The sequence below is a fragment of the Leptopilina boulardi genome, unplaced genomic scaffold (genome assembly GCF_019393585.1).
Source record: "Leptopilina boulardi isolate dan_hultmark-lab unplaced genomic scaffold, ZJU_Lbou_2.1 LbouV2_324, whole genome shotgun sequence".
Lineage (NCBI taxonomy): Eukaryota > Metazoa > Arthropoda > Insecta > Hymenoptera > Figitidae > Leptopilina > Leptopilina boulardi.
Genome location: NW_026137890.1, coordinates 161,472 through 180,242, shown reverse-complemented (window position 1 = coordinate 180,242; position 18,771 = coordinate 161,472). Strand labels below are relative to the sequence as shown.

At 33.0% G+C, this 18,771-nt stretch overlaps 2 protein-coding genes across 5 annotated transcripts in view; both read left to right on the top strand.

Annotated features, from left to right (window-relative positions):
• LOC127284326 (uncharacterized) overlaps positions 1-18,771 on the top strand; it is a 70,056-nt gene that overhangs the window by 21,726 nt on the left and 29,559 nt on the right. Inside the window, exons 2-4 of one of the 4 annotated variants that reach the window (XM_051309718.1) lie at positions 17,423-17,664; positions 17,918-17,985; positions 18,075-18,122. The exons of 2 other annotated variants lie outside the window; for them this stretch is intronic. The gene's annotated coding sequence lies outside the window, so the exon portion shown is untranslated. The remainder of the gene's footprint in view (positions 1-17,422; positions 17,665-17,917; positions 17,986-18,074; positions 18,123-18,771) is intronic. One more of the 4 variants, XM_051309720.1, reaches the window with a different exon arrangement.
• On the top strand, positions 2,367-12,032 carry LOC127284336 (uncharacterized). Its single transcript, XM_051309732.1, has 3 exons — positions 2,367-2,499; positions 2,618-2,845; positions 11,907-12,032. Exons 1-3 carry the CDS (start codon positions 2,407-2,409, stop codon positions 12,030-12,032), a joined length of 447 nt encoding a protein of 148 aa, XP_051165689.1. The 5' UTR covers positions 2,367-2,406.

The window sequence follows — 18,771 nt, the reverse complement described above, 5'->3', positions numbered from 1 at the left end:
ATTTAAGTGAATTCAAATATCCCGCTTCATTTGCCTCTCAAAACTGCTGAAGTCAAGTGTACAATTATTTTTATAGTTACTCAATGACTCGTATAGTGCTCTGCCTTCACTTTTGCATTGCGTTTCACCCCCGTGCTGTTTTACGTGCACCTCTTAAGGGCTTTCTCCAATAGGATCCTAAACTCTTGCGTTGCGTATGCATTGCGTCGGTTGCTATTGGCAACCAATGCTAAAATCAACGCGTCAGGCTGCAGTCCCATGGCAGCGTTTTGTCACTAGACCATGAGTGTAAAAGAGATGCAGATATATGTTTGCTATGTTTACACTCAGGGTCTAGTGACAAAACGCAACGCAAAACGCTACCATGGGACTGCAGCCTCAGTCACGCAACGCAAAAGTTTAGGTTCCTATTGGAGAAAGGCCTTAAGGAGCTTCTACAATAGCTCCGTTTGGCAACTCCAACTCCAAGTCCAAGTCCAAGTCGGTTAGAGTTGGTTGCGCACGCATGGTGTTGCCAACTGTCGCCGAGTTGAAAATGAAAAAAAAAATTGTGCGTGATCTCGTGCTCACGAAATAGTTGAGGTTATGTACCTTTGAAGCTGTAAACACGCTGTAAAGTTTAATAAATTATTTGTTGTTGTTGCTGTTGATGTTTCCGCCGTCTCATCGTTTTTTAAAGAGAAGAAAAATATAAATTAAATTAAATTTTTCTTTTATAAATAACAAAATTTTTTTCCCTGAATAATACACACATGCAATGAATTTAATATTTGTAATATATAAATATAGTAATAAAAAAATATACAATTAATAAGATGAACTGTCAATACAAATTTTTTTTTATGTTTTTTATTGACATTATAATAAAAGTTTTTCATCATTTTGATTTCACAATATATTAAAAAGGTATTTTCATGAACATAACCTTACAATATTTTTACATTTTATCACATGAGAAGAGCGTAATCATAAAATGGAATAATTAAATTTAAAAATATTTAAAAAATAATGGAAAACGTGCGTTGACATATTTATTATATTTTTAATTAAATACGATTTTTAAAAATAATTTAGCTTAAGATTACATTATTCTCATTAACAGATTATTTTACTATATTATTCTAATGTAATTTTCAGAATTAAATTCAGATTAGAGTATTTAGATTATAGTGTTTAAAATGTTTGTAGTCTTAAATGTTTTTTTTTCTTCTAATAAGAAATCTGTATGTCAGGGAAAAAGTTATTATTTACATGGAAAAATGGAGAATTCAGGAAATTGGATTACAAAAATATTATGGCAACGCATGAAGAAATTAACTTTTTAAAGAATTATCACATATAGTAATTATATTCAATGAATTTTAGACGAAAAAATTCATTCATAAAATATTAAACTTTGAAAATTATCATTAAAATAAGCAAAAAATATTGTAAGGTTATGTTCATGAAAATACCTTTTTAATATATTGTGAAATCAAAATGATGAAAAACTTTTATTATAATGTCAATAAAAAACATAAAAAAAATTTGTATTGACAGTTCATCTCATTTATTGTATATTTATATATTACAAATATTAAATTCATTGCATGCGTGTGTATTATTCGGGGAAAAAAATTTTGTTATTTATAAAAGAAAAATTTAATTTAATTTATATTTTTCTTCTCTTTAAAAAACGATGAGACGGCGGAAACATCAACAGCAACAACAACAAATAATTTATTAAACTTTACAGCGTGTTTACAGCTTCAAAGGTACATAACCTCAACTATTTCGTGAGCACGAGATCACCATCAGTGATGGGTACGTATAATACATGACGTCCCTACCGGAAGGGTGGTACTGGATTGGTACTGGGAAATTGGAACTGAGATCTCAGTACCAACTCAGTACTAATTTGGTGCATTTTGGTACTGAAATGGAACTGGGAAATTTACCTGCGAAAAGGGTCGAGTTACCGTTAATACCCTCATAAAAGTGAAAAGCGACTAGCTTTTTCAATATGTTTAAACTAAAACTTTATATTTATTTCAATATTATATTTGTTTTTCATGGATTTATATTATTTTCATACATTATTATGCATATGATATTTCCTTTGTCAGCTAAATTCAAAAATGATGTCCATTTTTTTATCAAACTTAAGGTATACGAGATAAATTATAACTTTTTTCATGAAGTAGTATAAGGAGACCTCACGGCAATGGTAGTAGAGGCAAAAGTCAGCCTACATTTGGGGGAATAGAGTTGTGCTAGTTCTGACAACGTTCAGAGGCAGCGCTTTTGCGGAGAAAATGTAAATTACAGAAACAGTTTTGGCGGTATTATGCTTATTGTGTACTACAGGTGGTTTGAGATTCAAGTGAAAAGTGTTGTGACAAAAAGAAATAAAAGAAAACAGTGCAAATGCCTACAACTTGCATAATAAAAAATTGTGGTTCGGGCAATGGTGAATATAGAAAATCCCAAGTGCATAAAAGTTTTTTTTCACCATGTACGGTATGTTGTCATAATTTTTGACTCAAAATATTTTCATTGGAGTATAAATTAATTCATTGTTTGATATATAAGAATGTAAACAAATAAAGTTAATATAGATGGTATTATTTGTGTGTAGGACGAAATGTTAAATGTTTGGTTTGATGCCGTTTCATCATATACGATCAAACCGTTAACAAAAAAGAAAAAAATTTGCGAATTGCATTTCCGTGCTGAGGATATTGAGAGGGATTTTGTGACAAAATTAAAAGATGGTACACTTCATAAGTTACCACGAAGGAAGCCATTGCTGAAAAAAGATGCTGTGCCACAATTTTTTCCAAATAAATGTATAAAGTACACTTATGTACATTTATTTCAATAATATACCAATAAAATTTACTCATGTACTTACCTAAGATAACAATCTTTCAGAATTAATATATTTTATAAACCGCACTTATATACAGCTAGGATTTGAAATAATACTCAAATTATGTTTACATCCGTTTAATACAGGTTAATATGTCAGGAGTAAGCAGACGATATTTCAGTACTAAATTTCAACCGCAGAGGCGCAACCTCTGAACGTTGTCAGAAATCGCACAACTCTGTTCCCCCAAATATAGGCTGGCTTTTAAGCCGCGTGAGGTCTCCTTATACTACTTCATGACTTTTTTAAATGTAATTATTTTATGATAAAGGGTATAGGGGGTTAAGGATACAAAAAGTGCCGTTGCAGGTATTCTGTTCAAATTGACACCATATATTGCTACCCCTACGAATATAAAATTCTGCAAGTATGAACCCATAATTCGAATTTTTGGGGGAGTTATGGTGGGGGAAAGGAAAATAAAGAAATCCATTTTTCTCGAAAACTACTGAACCGATTTTAATGAGCTTTGAATATGTTATACATGTCGCTAAGACAATTCTAAAAAAAAATCTCAAAATTTTTTTTTGAAAAAAAGTCAAAAAAAATTAATTTTGAAATTTTCAAAAATTTTTTTTGGGGTGATTTTTTGAAGTGACCACTTTACTTTTTTTTAAAAAGTTACCTTATAATATCCCCTTTAACATATATTTTTTCAGATTTTTAAAAAATGTAGTTTTTGAATAATTTAACGAAAACGATCGTCGCGCTACATGACGCAGCGCGCACAGTGTGCTGATGCAGTATACGGGTGTTCCAAAAGTATGGAAACTTTCAAATATCTCGAAAAGTACGAATTTTTGTAAAAAATGTTCAAGACAAAAGTTGTTCCAAACAAAAAGATGTACATCTTTGAAACCAAAAAATTGGGCCCGGAGCCCAATGTTGGGCCCTACAATGAAAGAAGTGGTTTTCTTAAATAAGACCACTAATTTTCAGTATCAAATTCGTAATCCCCATGAAATTCTGCGTTCAGACATGTGGTAAAAGTGCCCAAAATATTGGGCCCAATCCAAGATATTAGGTCCAAAATTTATCAACAGATAAATAAATTTTAAAAAATTGCATCTTGGAGGGATTTTGAGATCACAGGATTAGAAATTGGAAGCTAATTTTTAAATTGGGAATAGAGCCCAATGTAAGATTCCGCCGCCCAATGTGAGGCCCACAGTAAAAAAAATTAGTTGTCTTGAATAAAACCCATTAATTTTCAGTATCCAATTCGTAATCCCCATGAATTTCTTGGGTTAGACTTGTAGTACAAACGCCAAAAAATATTGGGCCTAATGTCTGGGATTAGGCCCAACATTTTTCGTTAAATAAATAAATTTATAAAATCGCATCTTTTGTAGTTTTTGGGGTCACAGGATTAAAAATTCAAAGCTACTTTTCAAATTTGGCACAGAGCCCAATGTAAGATTTCGCAGCCCAATGTGAGGCAGAAAAAAAATTAGTTTTCTTCTATTTCGTAATCGTTATGAAATTCTGGGCTTAGACTTGTGGTACAAATTCCAAAAATATTGGGCCCTCACATTGGGCTGCAGAATCTTACATCGGGCTCTATGCTCAATTTCTAATCCTGTGATCTCAAAATCCCTCCAAGATGCAATTTTTTAAAATTTATTTATCTGTTGATAAATTTTGGACCTAATATCTTGGATTGGGCCCAATATTTTGGGCACTTTTACCACATGTCTGAACGCAGAATTTCATGGGGATTACGAATTTGATACTGAAAATTAGTGGTCTTATTTAAGAAAACCACTTCTTTCATTGTAGGGCCCAACATTGGGCTCCGGGCCCAATTTTTTGGTTTCAAAGATGTACATCTTTTTGTTTGGAACAACTTTTGTCTTGAACATTTTTTACAAAAATTCGTACTTTTCGAGATATTTGAAAGTTTCCATACTTTTGGAACACCCGTATACTGCATCAGCACACTGTGCGCGCTGCGTCATGTAGCGCGACGATGGTTTTCGTTAAATTATTCAAAAACTACATTTTTTAAAAATCTGAAAAAAATATATGTTAAAGGGGATATTATAAGGTAACTTTTTAAAAAAAAGTAAAGTGGTCACTTCCAAAAATCACCCCAAAAAAATTTTTTGAAAATTTCAAAATTAATTTTTTTTGACTTTTTTTCAAAAAAAAATTTTGAGATTTTTTTTTTAGAATTGTCTTAGCGACATGTATAACATATTCAAAGCTCATTAAAATCGGTTCAGTAGTTTTCGAGAAAAATGGATTTCTTTATTTTCCTTTCCCCCACCATAACTCCCCCAAAAATTCGAATTATGGGTTCATACTTGCAGAATTTTATATTCATAGGGGTAGCAATATAATATGGTGTCAATTTGAACAGAATACCTGCAACGGCACTTTTTGTATCCTTAACCCCCTATACCCTTTTAGATATTCATAATCTGGAAATATTAACGAATCTGAATATATATTTTTTATAGTTGAGTTATTAAAATTACAAATTTTTTAAGCAATAAAACTCGGGTTAAAATTTTAATCCTCCAACAAAGGACCTAGGGATCTATTGTTCAAGGAGGGATTGCAATATAATTTCCAAACTTAACAGAAATTTTCTACAAACTATTATGTTTTTTTTGCTGTTTTACGCGTATATCATGAGAGACGGTTTGTTGATCTTATATACCTTTAAAACTATTGTTAAAGTACTTTAAAAATGTCTTCTTATGGGTTATCAGGTAGTGGTACTGAAGTGGAACTCAAGCCAAGTCCAATTCAGTACCATTCCAGTACCACTCTTTCGGTAGGGGTATAATACGTAGTTTTCTACGTGTATAATACTACGTATATTACGTGCCAAGTTTTCTACACTATGTATATTACATTTGATCACGTGATTTAAGAGCGGCAATTTTAAATTCTTCATTAAAATACATCATTCATTACTTTACACTATTGAAAGAGAAAGTTGTTAATATAAACAAAATTTAGGTAATTATTAATTATTTTAACAATTATAAAACAAAATTTTTAATTATTGAAATGTTTTTATATCGGTTTTATTTCTAAGTTGGTTTCACAGATAAGAGTGAACACCGGGCAACGTGCATAATAACATAACCTATATTCTAAGTATTATATTGTCAGTCTAGTCGTTTGGTATCTCCCAAAATAAACAATTTTTAAATAAAAACTTTTTTTCTATTTTATTTTAAGACTTTAATTTAAATAGAATGATAAGAAAAATTCGTTATGGCAAAAATGAGAGGATCATATATAGATGTCAAAATGTCAGTGATTTTCTACATTTTATACGTATATTACGTCGAAAACGTATTATACGTACAAAACTTCGTGTGACGCGTCACAACCCATCACTGATCACCATCACGCACAATTTTTTTTTTTCATTTTCAACTCGGCGACAGTTGGCAACACCATGCGTGCGAAACCAACTCCAACCGACTTGGACTTGGAGTTGGAGTTGCCAAACGGAGCTATTGTAGAAGCTCCTTTATGGAGCGGTCACACCTCGGCTGCAGGAGCAGTTGCCCATGGCAACCGTGTAAGAGTAAGAGAGATAGAAGATTTTCCATCTCTCTTACTCTTATACGGTTGCCATTGGCAACTGCTCCTGCAGGCGAGGTGTGACCGCTCCATTAAGGCGCTTGTATAGCTCACCGATCTCGAGTATACTGCCCAAGTAGCACGGAATATTGGTTGAATGTCAAGTTGATATCAAGCGGGAATATTCTTGTGACATTCAGGCGATATGATAATGTCCGCTTCATGGGGACATTCCACGGTGATATTCCTGTGATATTCGCGTGATATTCATATGATATCGAGGAAATATTCCGGTGAAATTCATGTAATATTGAGGGGATATCCTAGTGATATTGAGCGAAATATTCCTGTGATATTGAGGGAATATCCCTGTGATATTGATGAGATAATTTAAAAAATTCTAATAAAAAATTTTTCTATTTTTTTTCCATTTATTTATTTTTTTATTTAAATATTCAAAACAAACAATATTTTAGAATTTTATAAATAACAGGAATATTATCTCAATGTCACAGGGATATTCCCTCAATATCACAGGAATATTCCGCTCAATATCACTAGGATATCCCCTCAATATTACGTAAATTTCACCGGAATATTCCCTCGGTATCATATGAATATCACGCGAAATGTCACAGGAATATCAGCGTGGAATGTCCCCATGAAGCGGACATTATGATATCGCCTGAATGTAACAAGAATATTCTCGCTTGATATCACCTTGACATTTAAGCAATATTCCGTGCTACTTGGGTTGCGTAGTGTATCATTGAGGTAAAGAGACCAAAGATGTTTCTGTCTCTTTTACTCCAATGGTACACGACAGAAGTATACTCAGGATAGGTGAGGTATACAAGCGCCTTTAACTACAACGTTTTAACTAATCACAATCCATGAAACTAAACTACTTTTATAAAGAAGTTGATAACCTTGTCAGGCTTACTGAGCGCTCAAGGCCTGAGCAGAATAGAAACGTAATTGCCCACACAGCACATGATATTTCCTAAATATTTCTGAAATATTCCAGTGCAAAGTCCTTGAAATATTGCTGAAAGTAGGGAAATGTCCGCCTATAAGAAATATTGTAGTGTAATTTTGCTGAAATATTTCATTAAAATATTATAGAAAAATTCCAACTCAAATGATGCGCACTTGTCGATCTCAGTTTATATATGGCCTATACAGCTGCGCAGTCATTTTTAATATTCTGGGATCTTAAGGTGTTGAACATATGTTAGAAAATAACGATTGATTTCATATTTTAAAAAAATTTCTAACTTTCTTTGAAATATTTCCTGAATATTGCAGAGTCTTCATGTATAATATTGCAGGAGTCTTAAAAAGTGTAATATTTCAGCAAAATTGCACGGCAATATTTCTTATAGGCGGACATTTTCCTGTTTTTATCAACATTTGATGAACCTTGCATTGAAATATTTTAAATCTTTCAATGACATTCATGACATGTTTAGGAAATATAATGTGCTTTGTGGGCGGAATCGTATCGTAAACGCAACCGGAAGAACAAGTTAGAAAAGGACAAACAACCCACACAGCACCCAAAATTTCCTGAAACTTGATAGAGCCTCACACGGCAAGGTTAGGAAACTTCAGTGGCAAGGTTCATACAAGTTTGTGTCGACCCTGCTAAAAATAAAATCACAGAACGTCAAAAAATTAGTCAGGATCTCTGACGTTTTGAGACTGTTTTTGTTACGATTGCAGTCACAGAACACCACAATAAGTGAGGTTTAGTCAAAGAATTGTCAATAGTAGTCAGATTTTTTATGAGGGTCGGAGACCCTTTTTTTTGGCCATACCATAAATCATTAAACCCTGTGACTATTTGTGATGTTAAATGACATTTCTTTCTATAAAATAGTTTTGAAGATTCCTGACTTACTTCTCATGAATTCTGACTACAAATATTTAAAAATTTAAAAAAATCAATATTTTATCATTAAAAAAATAAATTATCGCACAACATTTTTTTATCTTTACGTTACACATACTTAATTATTATTTTTACAATTTATTATATTTATTTACTCCTATCGAAGAAAATCTCGCAAACGCAGGGAATCGAACTCACAACCTAACGAACGCAAACCGAATACCTAACCCCTGAGCTAAACTAACCTAACTGAGATCTTAAAAATAGAATACGGTTTTATGAAAATAGAATTTCTTATTACTTTTTTTCAATTTTATCAACATATTTTGTTGATGATTATTATTATTATTTTAAAAAAATTTTATAATTTTTAAAAATTAACAAGTAAAGTTAAAATAGGTATATTCTTATATTGATCAAAAAACATTTTTAGTCCAATTATCATATATTAATGTATTCAATTAATAAAATTTGCTTTAGCAAATATTTAATTAAACAAAAAATTCGTATGTAAATATTATTTGAATTCGAACTTAAAAGAATATGTGTAATATACAAATAAAATAGTCTAGAATAATAAGATACTGTCGGATTGTCTCAAGTAAACTCTGAGCGAATTTTATCAGGTTTTTCGCTCACGTTTTAGCACATTCATTACTATTATAATTAATTATAATGATAAGAATTAATTAATATGCATATATTAATTACTATATTATTAAAATTCAATTTAACATAATTCTTCCACAAATCAACTAAATAATTACTAATTTTAATTTCTCTTTTTAGCATACTGCACTATAATTAGATGTAATATTTGGTTCAAATCAAATTTATATTTAGTGAAAACTGGATCAAATTCGCTCAGAGATTGATTGAGCGATCAATTCATATATTCTATTTTACAAGAGACCAGAATGTTTTTGCTCATCTAGTTGTAAAAAAATAAACTTTTATGTGAAATCGCCAGCGATTTCTAATTTTTTTCAAATATATATATAGAGTTAACACAATGGTAAGAATAGGTTTTCAACATATGTTGCTTTCTTATAACTAAATGTAAGGAAACTAGCTTACTGTAAAATAATAAATACAAATTTGAAGTAGGGACTTTAAAAGTATAGTCGTAGTCATTGACGCCTTCCCTTTTCTGTCCTTATCTTACAAACGTGATTCCATATATATTATATGTACGTTAGAAAAGGACAAAAAGAAAAGTATAGGCCTAAAGGATCTTTTATGGTTTTATGGCTTTTCATTGCAAAATTAAAAATTGTTGCATGTGAAAAAAATAATTTTTAAATATTATATTCGTAATGTACATGTTAATACAATTACAACGATATAAAATTTTTTTGCAAATATTTTTAAATTATTGAGAATTAATTTTAATTAATGGAGTATTTATTGTATAATCATTATGTAATTTTAGAGTTTTTACATAATGTTTTATATCATTGGAATCGTTAAAATCTATAAATTACAAATATAACATTTAAAAAAATATTTATTTAAATTTAAATAATTTTTTATTTTGCATTAAAAAGTCATAAAACCTGATGGACCCTCGAAAGGACCCTTCTATTGGAAAAAGGGAATATATAATATAATAGAGTTATATGGTGGGTTTGAGTGGCCTTGGTACCTCTCTTGGAACCCTTTTTACAAAAAAAATGAAACGTAGTGAGAAATAGTCACTTTTTAGAAAACGTCAGGCCCATAAAAACTATTTAAGTCAGAATTAGTCAGCAGCATCACAAAACATCAAAATAGTCTCAAAACGTCAGGATTACTGACGTTTTGAGACTGATTTCTGATTTTATTTTTAGCAGGGGATGTTTAAATGTCCACATGGAAAGAATATTTATACGAAACTTTGAGGAAATATTACACTATAAATATTCACGTGCAATGTTCAGTCAATGTTGTCAATATTCACCTATACTTATTATATTAGTAAATGAAATTTTTATAACTAGGCGAAAATGTAATTTCAATATTGACACAACATTGACTGAACATTGCACATGAATATTTATGTGTAATATTTCCTCAAAGTTTCGTGTCAATATTCTTTTCATGTAGACATTTAAACATCGACACAAACTGTATGAACCTTGCCACTAAAGTTTCCTAACCTCGCCATGTGAGGTTCTGTCAAGTTTCAGGGAATTTTGGGTGCTGTGTGGGAATCTATCTATCCTTCTCTAACTCATTCTTCTAGTTGCAATTGCGATTACGATTCCGGTTACGTTTCTATTCTGCTCATAAAGGCCAACGCAGAATGGAATCGTAACCGCAAACGCAACCGGAATAATGAGTTAGAGAAGGACAAACAATATGTCTATCCTTCTCTCACTCATTCTTCCGGTTACGTTTGCCATTCCGGTTACGTTTCTATTCTGCTCAGGCCTTAAAGGTTCAAGAATAGGTGCAAAAGCCAAGTACAAGTGCAAGTCCAAATGCAAATCCCAGGAATGCAAAAGAGATAGATAGACTACCTATCTCCTTCGCACTCATGAAGGCGGTTCCAGAATAGGTGCAAAAGCCAAGTGTAAGTACATATGCAAATCCCATGAGTGTAAAAGAGATAGGTAGTCTATCTATCTCTCTTGCACTCATGGGACTTGCATTTGTACTTGGCTTTTGCACCTATTCTGGAACCGCCTTGAGATTGGCACTTGGACTTGGCTTTTGCGCCTATTGTAGAACCTTCTTCAGGCCTTCATAGCGAGAATCTGGAAAACGCCTATGTATACAATGTATGTAAAGGCCTACGCACAATAGATTCGCGAACGAGATGGATGAGATAGAAAAAAATACGAATATATATCTATCCTTTTCTAAAATCGGTTCTCCAATGGGTACGTTTGTACTTGAAAGTGAACGTGTACGTGCTGACGTCACAATGTAAAGTCGGTTCTACAATGGGCACGTTTGTATGCGAACGTCAAAATGTTATGCTGAGTCTACATTGGCTGCGCAAACGTGTAGGTGAACGTGTTGACGTCAAAATGTTGGTTCAAAAGTTGGTTCTACAATAAGCGCGTCGGACGTGAACGTGTACCTAATGAGAGAGAGGCGCTTATTGTAGAACCAACTTTATACTGAGTCTACATTGGCTGCGCAAACGTGTACGTGAACGTGAATGTACTAATGTGCCCAATGTAGACTCAGCTTAAGGCTGGTTCCAGAATGGAGCCAAACGCAACGCAGACCCGTCGCAGCCCCGTTTGCTTAGTGTGACGTCACATCTAGTGTCGTCTTTAGTAACTTTCGAAATAACATAGAAATTCAAAAGTCACTATGATATTCTAGTAATAATGACTTCAGGAATTTTGTTTTAAGCAATTTACCACACTGAAATAACTAAATTATAATTCAAATGTTAATAAATAAATATATTATAAATAAATAGTATATTGTCTTTTATAAATAATAATAATAATAAGTGAAATCTCTTACTTTATCGTATAAATTACATAACAAAAACTTATTATAATTACAAAAAGACTATATTTTAGAATTGCCACGTTTTGCAATACCATTTTCAAGGTCATACATGTGTGTTTATCACAAGGTCATTTATCTCAACTAGACGATCATGCATGGAGTAGTATAAGGAGACCGAATTGCGCTTATCGTCGTGCTCAAGGCCGACTGGGATGCCTGGGTCCTTAGGGATTATAACTCCCGATCTTAAAATAAGCATATCTACCCCCTAACGAAAGAACTATCGACATGTTGAAACGGCGGCGATTTGGCAAGCCGCCTCGCTACCGATGCACCATGGGGAAGGAGGAGGGAAAAATTGCCGTTGTAAGGTCCTTATGAACCAAAACGGCGAAGAAGACGGAGTGCCCTTCCAGGAGGAGACAGTTAGCATTGATTCCCTTCGCCCGTGCAAGTAGAACTTGAGCGGAAAAAGGGAATCAAAGTACCCCGCAAGAACCTCGTGGAGGTTCCGTCTCCGAGCTAAGCTCCACCCACCGATGGTCTGGTAGGTCACACACACACTCATACAATAGGGTGCCCCATGAAATAGCGGAACGGTTAGTAACATTCATCTTGGACCCGATAACACCCCAACAGGAGTGGGCGTGAGTTAGCGAGGACAAGAATCCTGCACTTCCAACGGGGACCACGTGGAACATCCGCTCCCAGACCGCAGTCTGAAACCACAACGGTCTGACCCTGCTACAGGCGACCTATTCTGAAGCCGGGAGCGCCACGGCGAGGAAGTATGTAAACAGTGGGAAAAATTAGAAGTACGTTGAGCATAACCCAAAAATATATTGCTCCTTATTTTTAAAACTTTTACAATGGCTGATTGTCCAGCTGAGTTTAACACAATCATCAATCACCATCGGTGGGTGGAGCTTCTTCGCCGTTTTGGTTCATAAGGACCTTACAACGGCAATTTTTCCCTCCTCCTTCCCCATGGTGCATCGGTAGCGAGGCGGCTTGCCAAATCGCCGCTTGCGTTCCATTACGTATTTTCATCACACTAAGCTGTTACTAAAATTTGGTCCACTTTCAATGTACGTCGTTCGGTCTCCTTATACTACTCCATGCGATCATGCATAGTATAATAAGAAAAAAGGTTAGTTTCTATGTATGGTGCCCATAAGTCTATGTACTATAGAAAACGATTTTCATCAAATTATTCGTATTCTCGCGCCTTTTCCAACTTCGTTCTAATTTGACTATTAGTCAAATATTTTACATTGTGAACTTAATATTAAAACTCTAAAAAACTGTTTTGGAAATTTATTAGTGACTATAAACTAATAAAAGTTGGTTTTTTAACAATAAGCAGGATAAGTTGAATTTGATTTAATTTTGATTGAGTTTGATTAGGAGCAGAATTTTGCCGCTAATTGATGAAATTTGATCAAATAAACCATTGCTAATGAAAATTTATTATTATTTTAATTGATTTGTGCAAGAATTAAGTTCAATTATGCATTAATTAAATAGTAATTAATGCACTTATTACTATTAAATTAACACATAATTGAAATCAATTCTAGCACAAATCAAGTAAAATAATGATACATTTTCATTAGCAATGGTTTATTTGATCAAATTTCATCAATTAGCAGCAAAATTCTGCTTCTAATCAAACTCAATCAAAATCAAATCAAATTTGATTTAAATCCCATTTTATGATTCCGCCAGGGGAGGCACGCACGAGTGAGTCGATTCAATCGTGCCTCGATATGTGCCTCGTAACAGGGGTTCTACAGGTGGTTCCAGAATAGGTGCAAAAGCCAAGTACGTGGCAATCTCATGAGTGCGAAGGGGATAGGTAGTCTATCTGTCTCTCTTGCACTCATGGGACTTGCACTTGTACTTGGCTTTTGCACATATTGTAGAACCTCCATAAATGGAAGCGAAATCGCAGAGTCGTTGCGATCGTCGCAATCCCACTGCGCCATCTACCTAATGCTTTCCTATGTTCCTATGTAGTTTAGCATAGGTGACGTCATACGTATACGTTTACGAATGCTCTTATGGTGCTTTTATACCTCAAATTTCGATCAGATGAACGTTATTTCTGGACTGTGAAAATGCGTGAAAAGTCATTTTCACGGCGGGAATTTTTGAATTGTTTTATACGAAAAATGTTTTTTTAAGAAATATTATATTAAATAATTGTTTTAATATGTAAGAACACTTTTAAATAGTGAAAATTTGATTGAAAAATTTCGCAAATTTTGCTTTAAAACGTTTTCTGCTACAAGAAAATGTAAAATGACGATGTTTGTGAAATGGTTTGTACAGTGCTTCTTCCTTGTGAGTGTCTCTCAGAGTTTTGTTTATGTTATGTCGGTTCTTTTTAACTTGTAATAAATAATGAGTACTGAAAATAAATCGGTAAGTTGAAATGTTTATTAAGTAATTTTACTAATTACTTATGAAAATAAAAGTAATTATAAAACTTGATATTTAAAAACACAAAAAGTATGTGTATGAATTTGAGGTTATAAATCAATTTTCCACGCATCTCTCAAATACTTTCTGTATATTAAGTTTCTTTCAGTTATTCGAAACAATTATTTGAATTTAAATTTATTTGATAAACATTTCAACTTACCGATTTATTTTCAGCACTCATTATTTATTACAAGTTAAAAAGAACCGACATAACATATACAAAACTCTGAGAGACACTCACAAGGAAGAAGGCACTGTACAAACCATTTCACAAACGTAGTCATTTTATACTTTCTTGTAGCAGGAAAGGTTTTAAAGCAAAATTTGCTAAATTTTTCAATCAAATCATCTTTCTATCACTATTTTAAAGTGTTCTTACATATTAAAACAATTATTTAATATTATATTTCTGAAAAAATAATATTTTTTGTTTAAAACAATTCAAAAATACCCGACGTGAAAATGCCTTTTCACAGTCCAGAAATAATGTTCATCTGATCGAAATTTGAGGTATAAAAGCACCTTAAGAACATTGAAACATTCATGTTCTGTATGCTAAATATGAAACGAGCATAAATTGGTTTCGCTTCGTTACAAGGTGGGGTGGCGCGTAGAAGCTTCCGTACAAATAAGCATCGTTAAGGCCTTTCTCCAATAGGATCCTAAACTCTTGCGTTGCGTATGCATTGCGTCGGTTGCTATTGGCAACCAATGCTAAAATCAACGCGTCAGTCACGCAACGCAAAAGTTTAGGTTCCTATTGGAGAAAGGCCTTCAAAGCTTCCGTTAGATACGGATACGGAGCATACGGAAGCCTGTACGGCTCACGAGCGTCTCAGACGCAAGTGGCGGTGTTTCGTACCACAAGTGGCACGAAGTCCGTCCAACTTGTGGCAAGTTCGTTAGTTCGTGCCACTTGTGGAAAGTGGATTTTTTGAAGGGTCATTCACAAATATGACAATTCCGTTGGATCCTGTTGCTGTCTATTTCGTCAGTGCTTTTCATTTCAATTTCATGTGAAGAAGAAATGAATTTTATAAGATATTAGTAATATTAGCATATTAGTAAATGTCATCGAACAAACATTTTATAGTTGACACATAAATACTCCTTCCAAACGTAAATATACATATTAATAAACTAAGGATTCCACTAAGAATTAAGCGGAAGTTTTTTCTTAGTTTTTTTAATTTTTCTTAGTTTAGAATAAAAATAAGATTTTTTGGTTATGTTGTCATTTTTTAATTTAAAATACATGAAGAGGATTTTATTTTTTAAAATCAAAAGTATATTTTTATGAATATTTAAGATTAATAAAGATGTCAATATCATTTGTTTGCACTGAAATGTAATCTTTTACATGTATTTTCAATTAAAAAATAACAAATTCATTTTTATTCAAAAACATTAAACGGACTTGCCCGGATGAAATTAAGCTGCTTTTATACCTCAAATTTCGATCAGATGAAAATTATTTCTGGACCGTGAAAATGCGTGAAAAGTCATTTTTACGGCGGGTATTTTTGAATTGTTTTAAACAAAAAATGTTTTTTTTTTAAGAAATATAATATTAAATAATTGTTTTAATATGTAAGAACACTTTAAAATGGTGATAGAAAGATGATTTGATTGAAAAATTTAGCTAGTTTTGCTTTAAAACGTTTTCTGCTACAAGAAAGTGTAAAATGACGATGTTTGTGAAATGGTTTGTACAGTGCTTCTTCCTTGTGAGTGTCTCTCAAAGTTTTGTTTGCTCACAAGAAAGAAGCACTGTACAAACCATTTCACAAACATCGTCATTTTACACTTACTTGTAGCAGAAAACGTTTTAAAGCAAAATTAGCTAAATTTTTCAATCAAATCATCTTTCTATCACTATTTTAAAGTGTTCTTACATATTAAAACAATTATTTAATATTATATTTCTTAAGAAAACATTTTTTGTATAAAACAATTCAAAAATACCCGCCGTGAAAATGACTTTTCACGCATTTTCACGGTCCAGAAATAATGTTCATCTGATCGAAATTTGAGGTATAAAAGCACCTTTATACTTGAAATGAAAAGCACTGACGAAATAGACGGCAACAGGATCCAACGGAATTGTCATATTTGTGAATGACCCTTCAAAAAATCCACTTTACACAAGTGGCACGAACTAACGAACTTGCCACAAGTTGGACGGACTTCGTGCCACTTGTGGTACGAAACAGCGCCACTTGTTTCTGAAGTCGGTTCTACAATGGGCACGTTTGTACGTGAACGTATACGTTCCGTGCTAACGTCACCCATTTGCAGAACATTGTGACGTCAGCACGTACTCGTTCACGTTCGCTTACAAACGTGCCCATTGGAGAACCGACTTGAAGGCCTTTCTCCAATAGGATCTTAAACTCTTGCGTTGCGTATGCATTGCGTCGGTTGCTATTGGCAACCAATGCTAAAATCAACGCGTCAGTCACGCAACGCAAAAGTTTAGGTTCCTATTGGAGAAAGGCCTTGAGACGCTCGTGAGCCGTACAGGCTTCCGTAGGAGCACGCTACGAAGCACGCACGAGTGGTGGAGCATTTACACCTTTGGTAAAAAAAATTTTTTATTTTGATTTTCGGAAATGCAAAGATCTGATTGGTTGTCCATTATCAATCAGATTGTGAACAACCAATCAGGTTTGTGTATTTCGGAAAATTCAAAAATAAAAAATTTTTTTACCAAAGGTGTAAATGCTCCGTGAGTCGATTCAATCGTGCCTCGTAACGCGAGTGAATGCTTAAGGTGCTTTTATACCTCCAGTATTTTGGTCAAGCAATCGACTTGACTGAATTTTCACGAAGAATCACTGAATTTGATTGGCTCTAACAATATTTAATTTTCACGGTGAAAATGGAATATTTGGCTGCAGTCCCATGGCAGCGTTTTGCGTTGCGTTTTGTCACTAGACCCTGAGTGTAAACATAGCAAACATATATCTGCATCTCTTTTACACTCATGGTCTAGTGACAAAACGCAACGCAAAACGCTGCCATGGGACTGCAGCCTTAGTTATAGCCAATCAAATTCAGTGATACAACCGTGAAAATTCAATCCAGCCTATTGCTCTACCAAAATATTGGAGGTATAAAAGCACCTTTAGTGGTGGTGCATAGAAGCTTCCGTACATAGGCGCATCCGTTGAGCATGCCTTCATGCTTTATACTTTGACCTTTAAGTAGTGGGAAGCTTGTGATTCAGCATTAGCAGGCGGGGCAGAACATTCTACCATAATTGCATATGTTTGTTTAATTTTGTGGCTCTAGTCGCTTTCTCGCGGCGTATTATCCACTATCAGTCACGGTGACTATACTCATGCAACGTATAATCACTGCTTTAATAACGGTAAATAACGAAAGAAAAATTCATTGATTGTTTTTTTATAATAATTGAACTGATATCGACCGGTGCGATTTCAAAGCACAATGTTTATTGAATGTTTGATTTTTGCTAAACTATTTTATTTATAGTTAATACATAATAAGATAGCCGATTTACCATTAGTTCAGTATTTTAATTATAGATGGAATATATTTAATAGAAAATGACAACTTGGTTGAATGTTCATATTCGAGTTTATTTATACTTTAATGTGCAGGTTTCGGTACACACGTTCTTGTACATAAACATGTGATTGAAATGTGACACATTTTTCGTTTCAAAAAGGTACAAAAAGAACATATATGGTTAAAACTCTAGAACTCTTAAACTTTATATTATTATGATGTCTCAAAAATTGTGGAATAATTTTCTAGATAATAGGGTAGTTACATCAGAGATGGATCAATTAAACTAAAAAACAAGTAGGTAAATTTGTAAGTACCACTTTAAACAAATAACTTCTTTCGTATGTCAGAATTTAGGGCTAATTTATTACAATTGAGAGTGCATATTCCTTGAAAAAAAGCACAGTACTGCCTCTTTTAGTCATTCCTATTTGATTTCCTCTAAATTTTCTCGCACATTATCTTCTGTCAATTCCTTATAAATTTCCTATGAAATATCCTGTATAAAAGCATATCAAAATTCATAATAATAACTTTAATTAAAATATTCCTATGTCAAATCCCATATTGTACCCCAGGTGAAATCTTATTTTGTTTATGCATAAAAAATTCCTTGGAAAAATCCCATGTCGAATTTCATAAAAACCCGTTTATACATATGATTTCACATGGATTTATATAAAGAAAAAATAGGATTTTATATGGGAATTTTCAGTTGGATGCTTTATGCAGAAAGCAGTTTTCAAAAATTAAAAATTATTTAATTAAAAATCAAATAATATTACTAAAAGTTCATCTGAAAATAAAAAAATTTGTGTTTTGCAATATACCTTCTGCATGAGAGTCTCAGCTTTTAAGGAGCTTCTACAATTGGTCCAAGAGTCAAGTTCAAGTCCAAGTTTATTCCTATAGATCAACCTATAAAGAAAAAACTTGAAGTTGGACT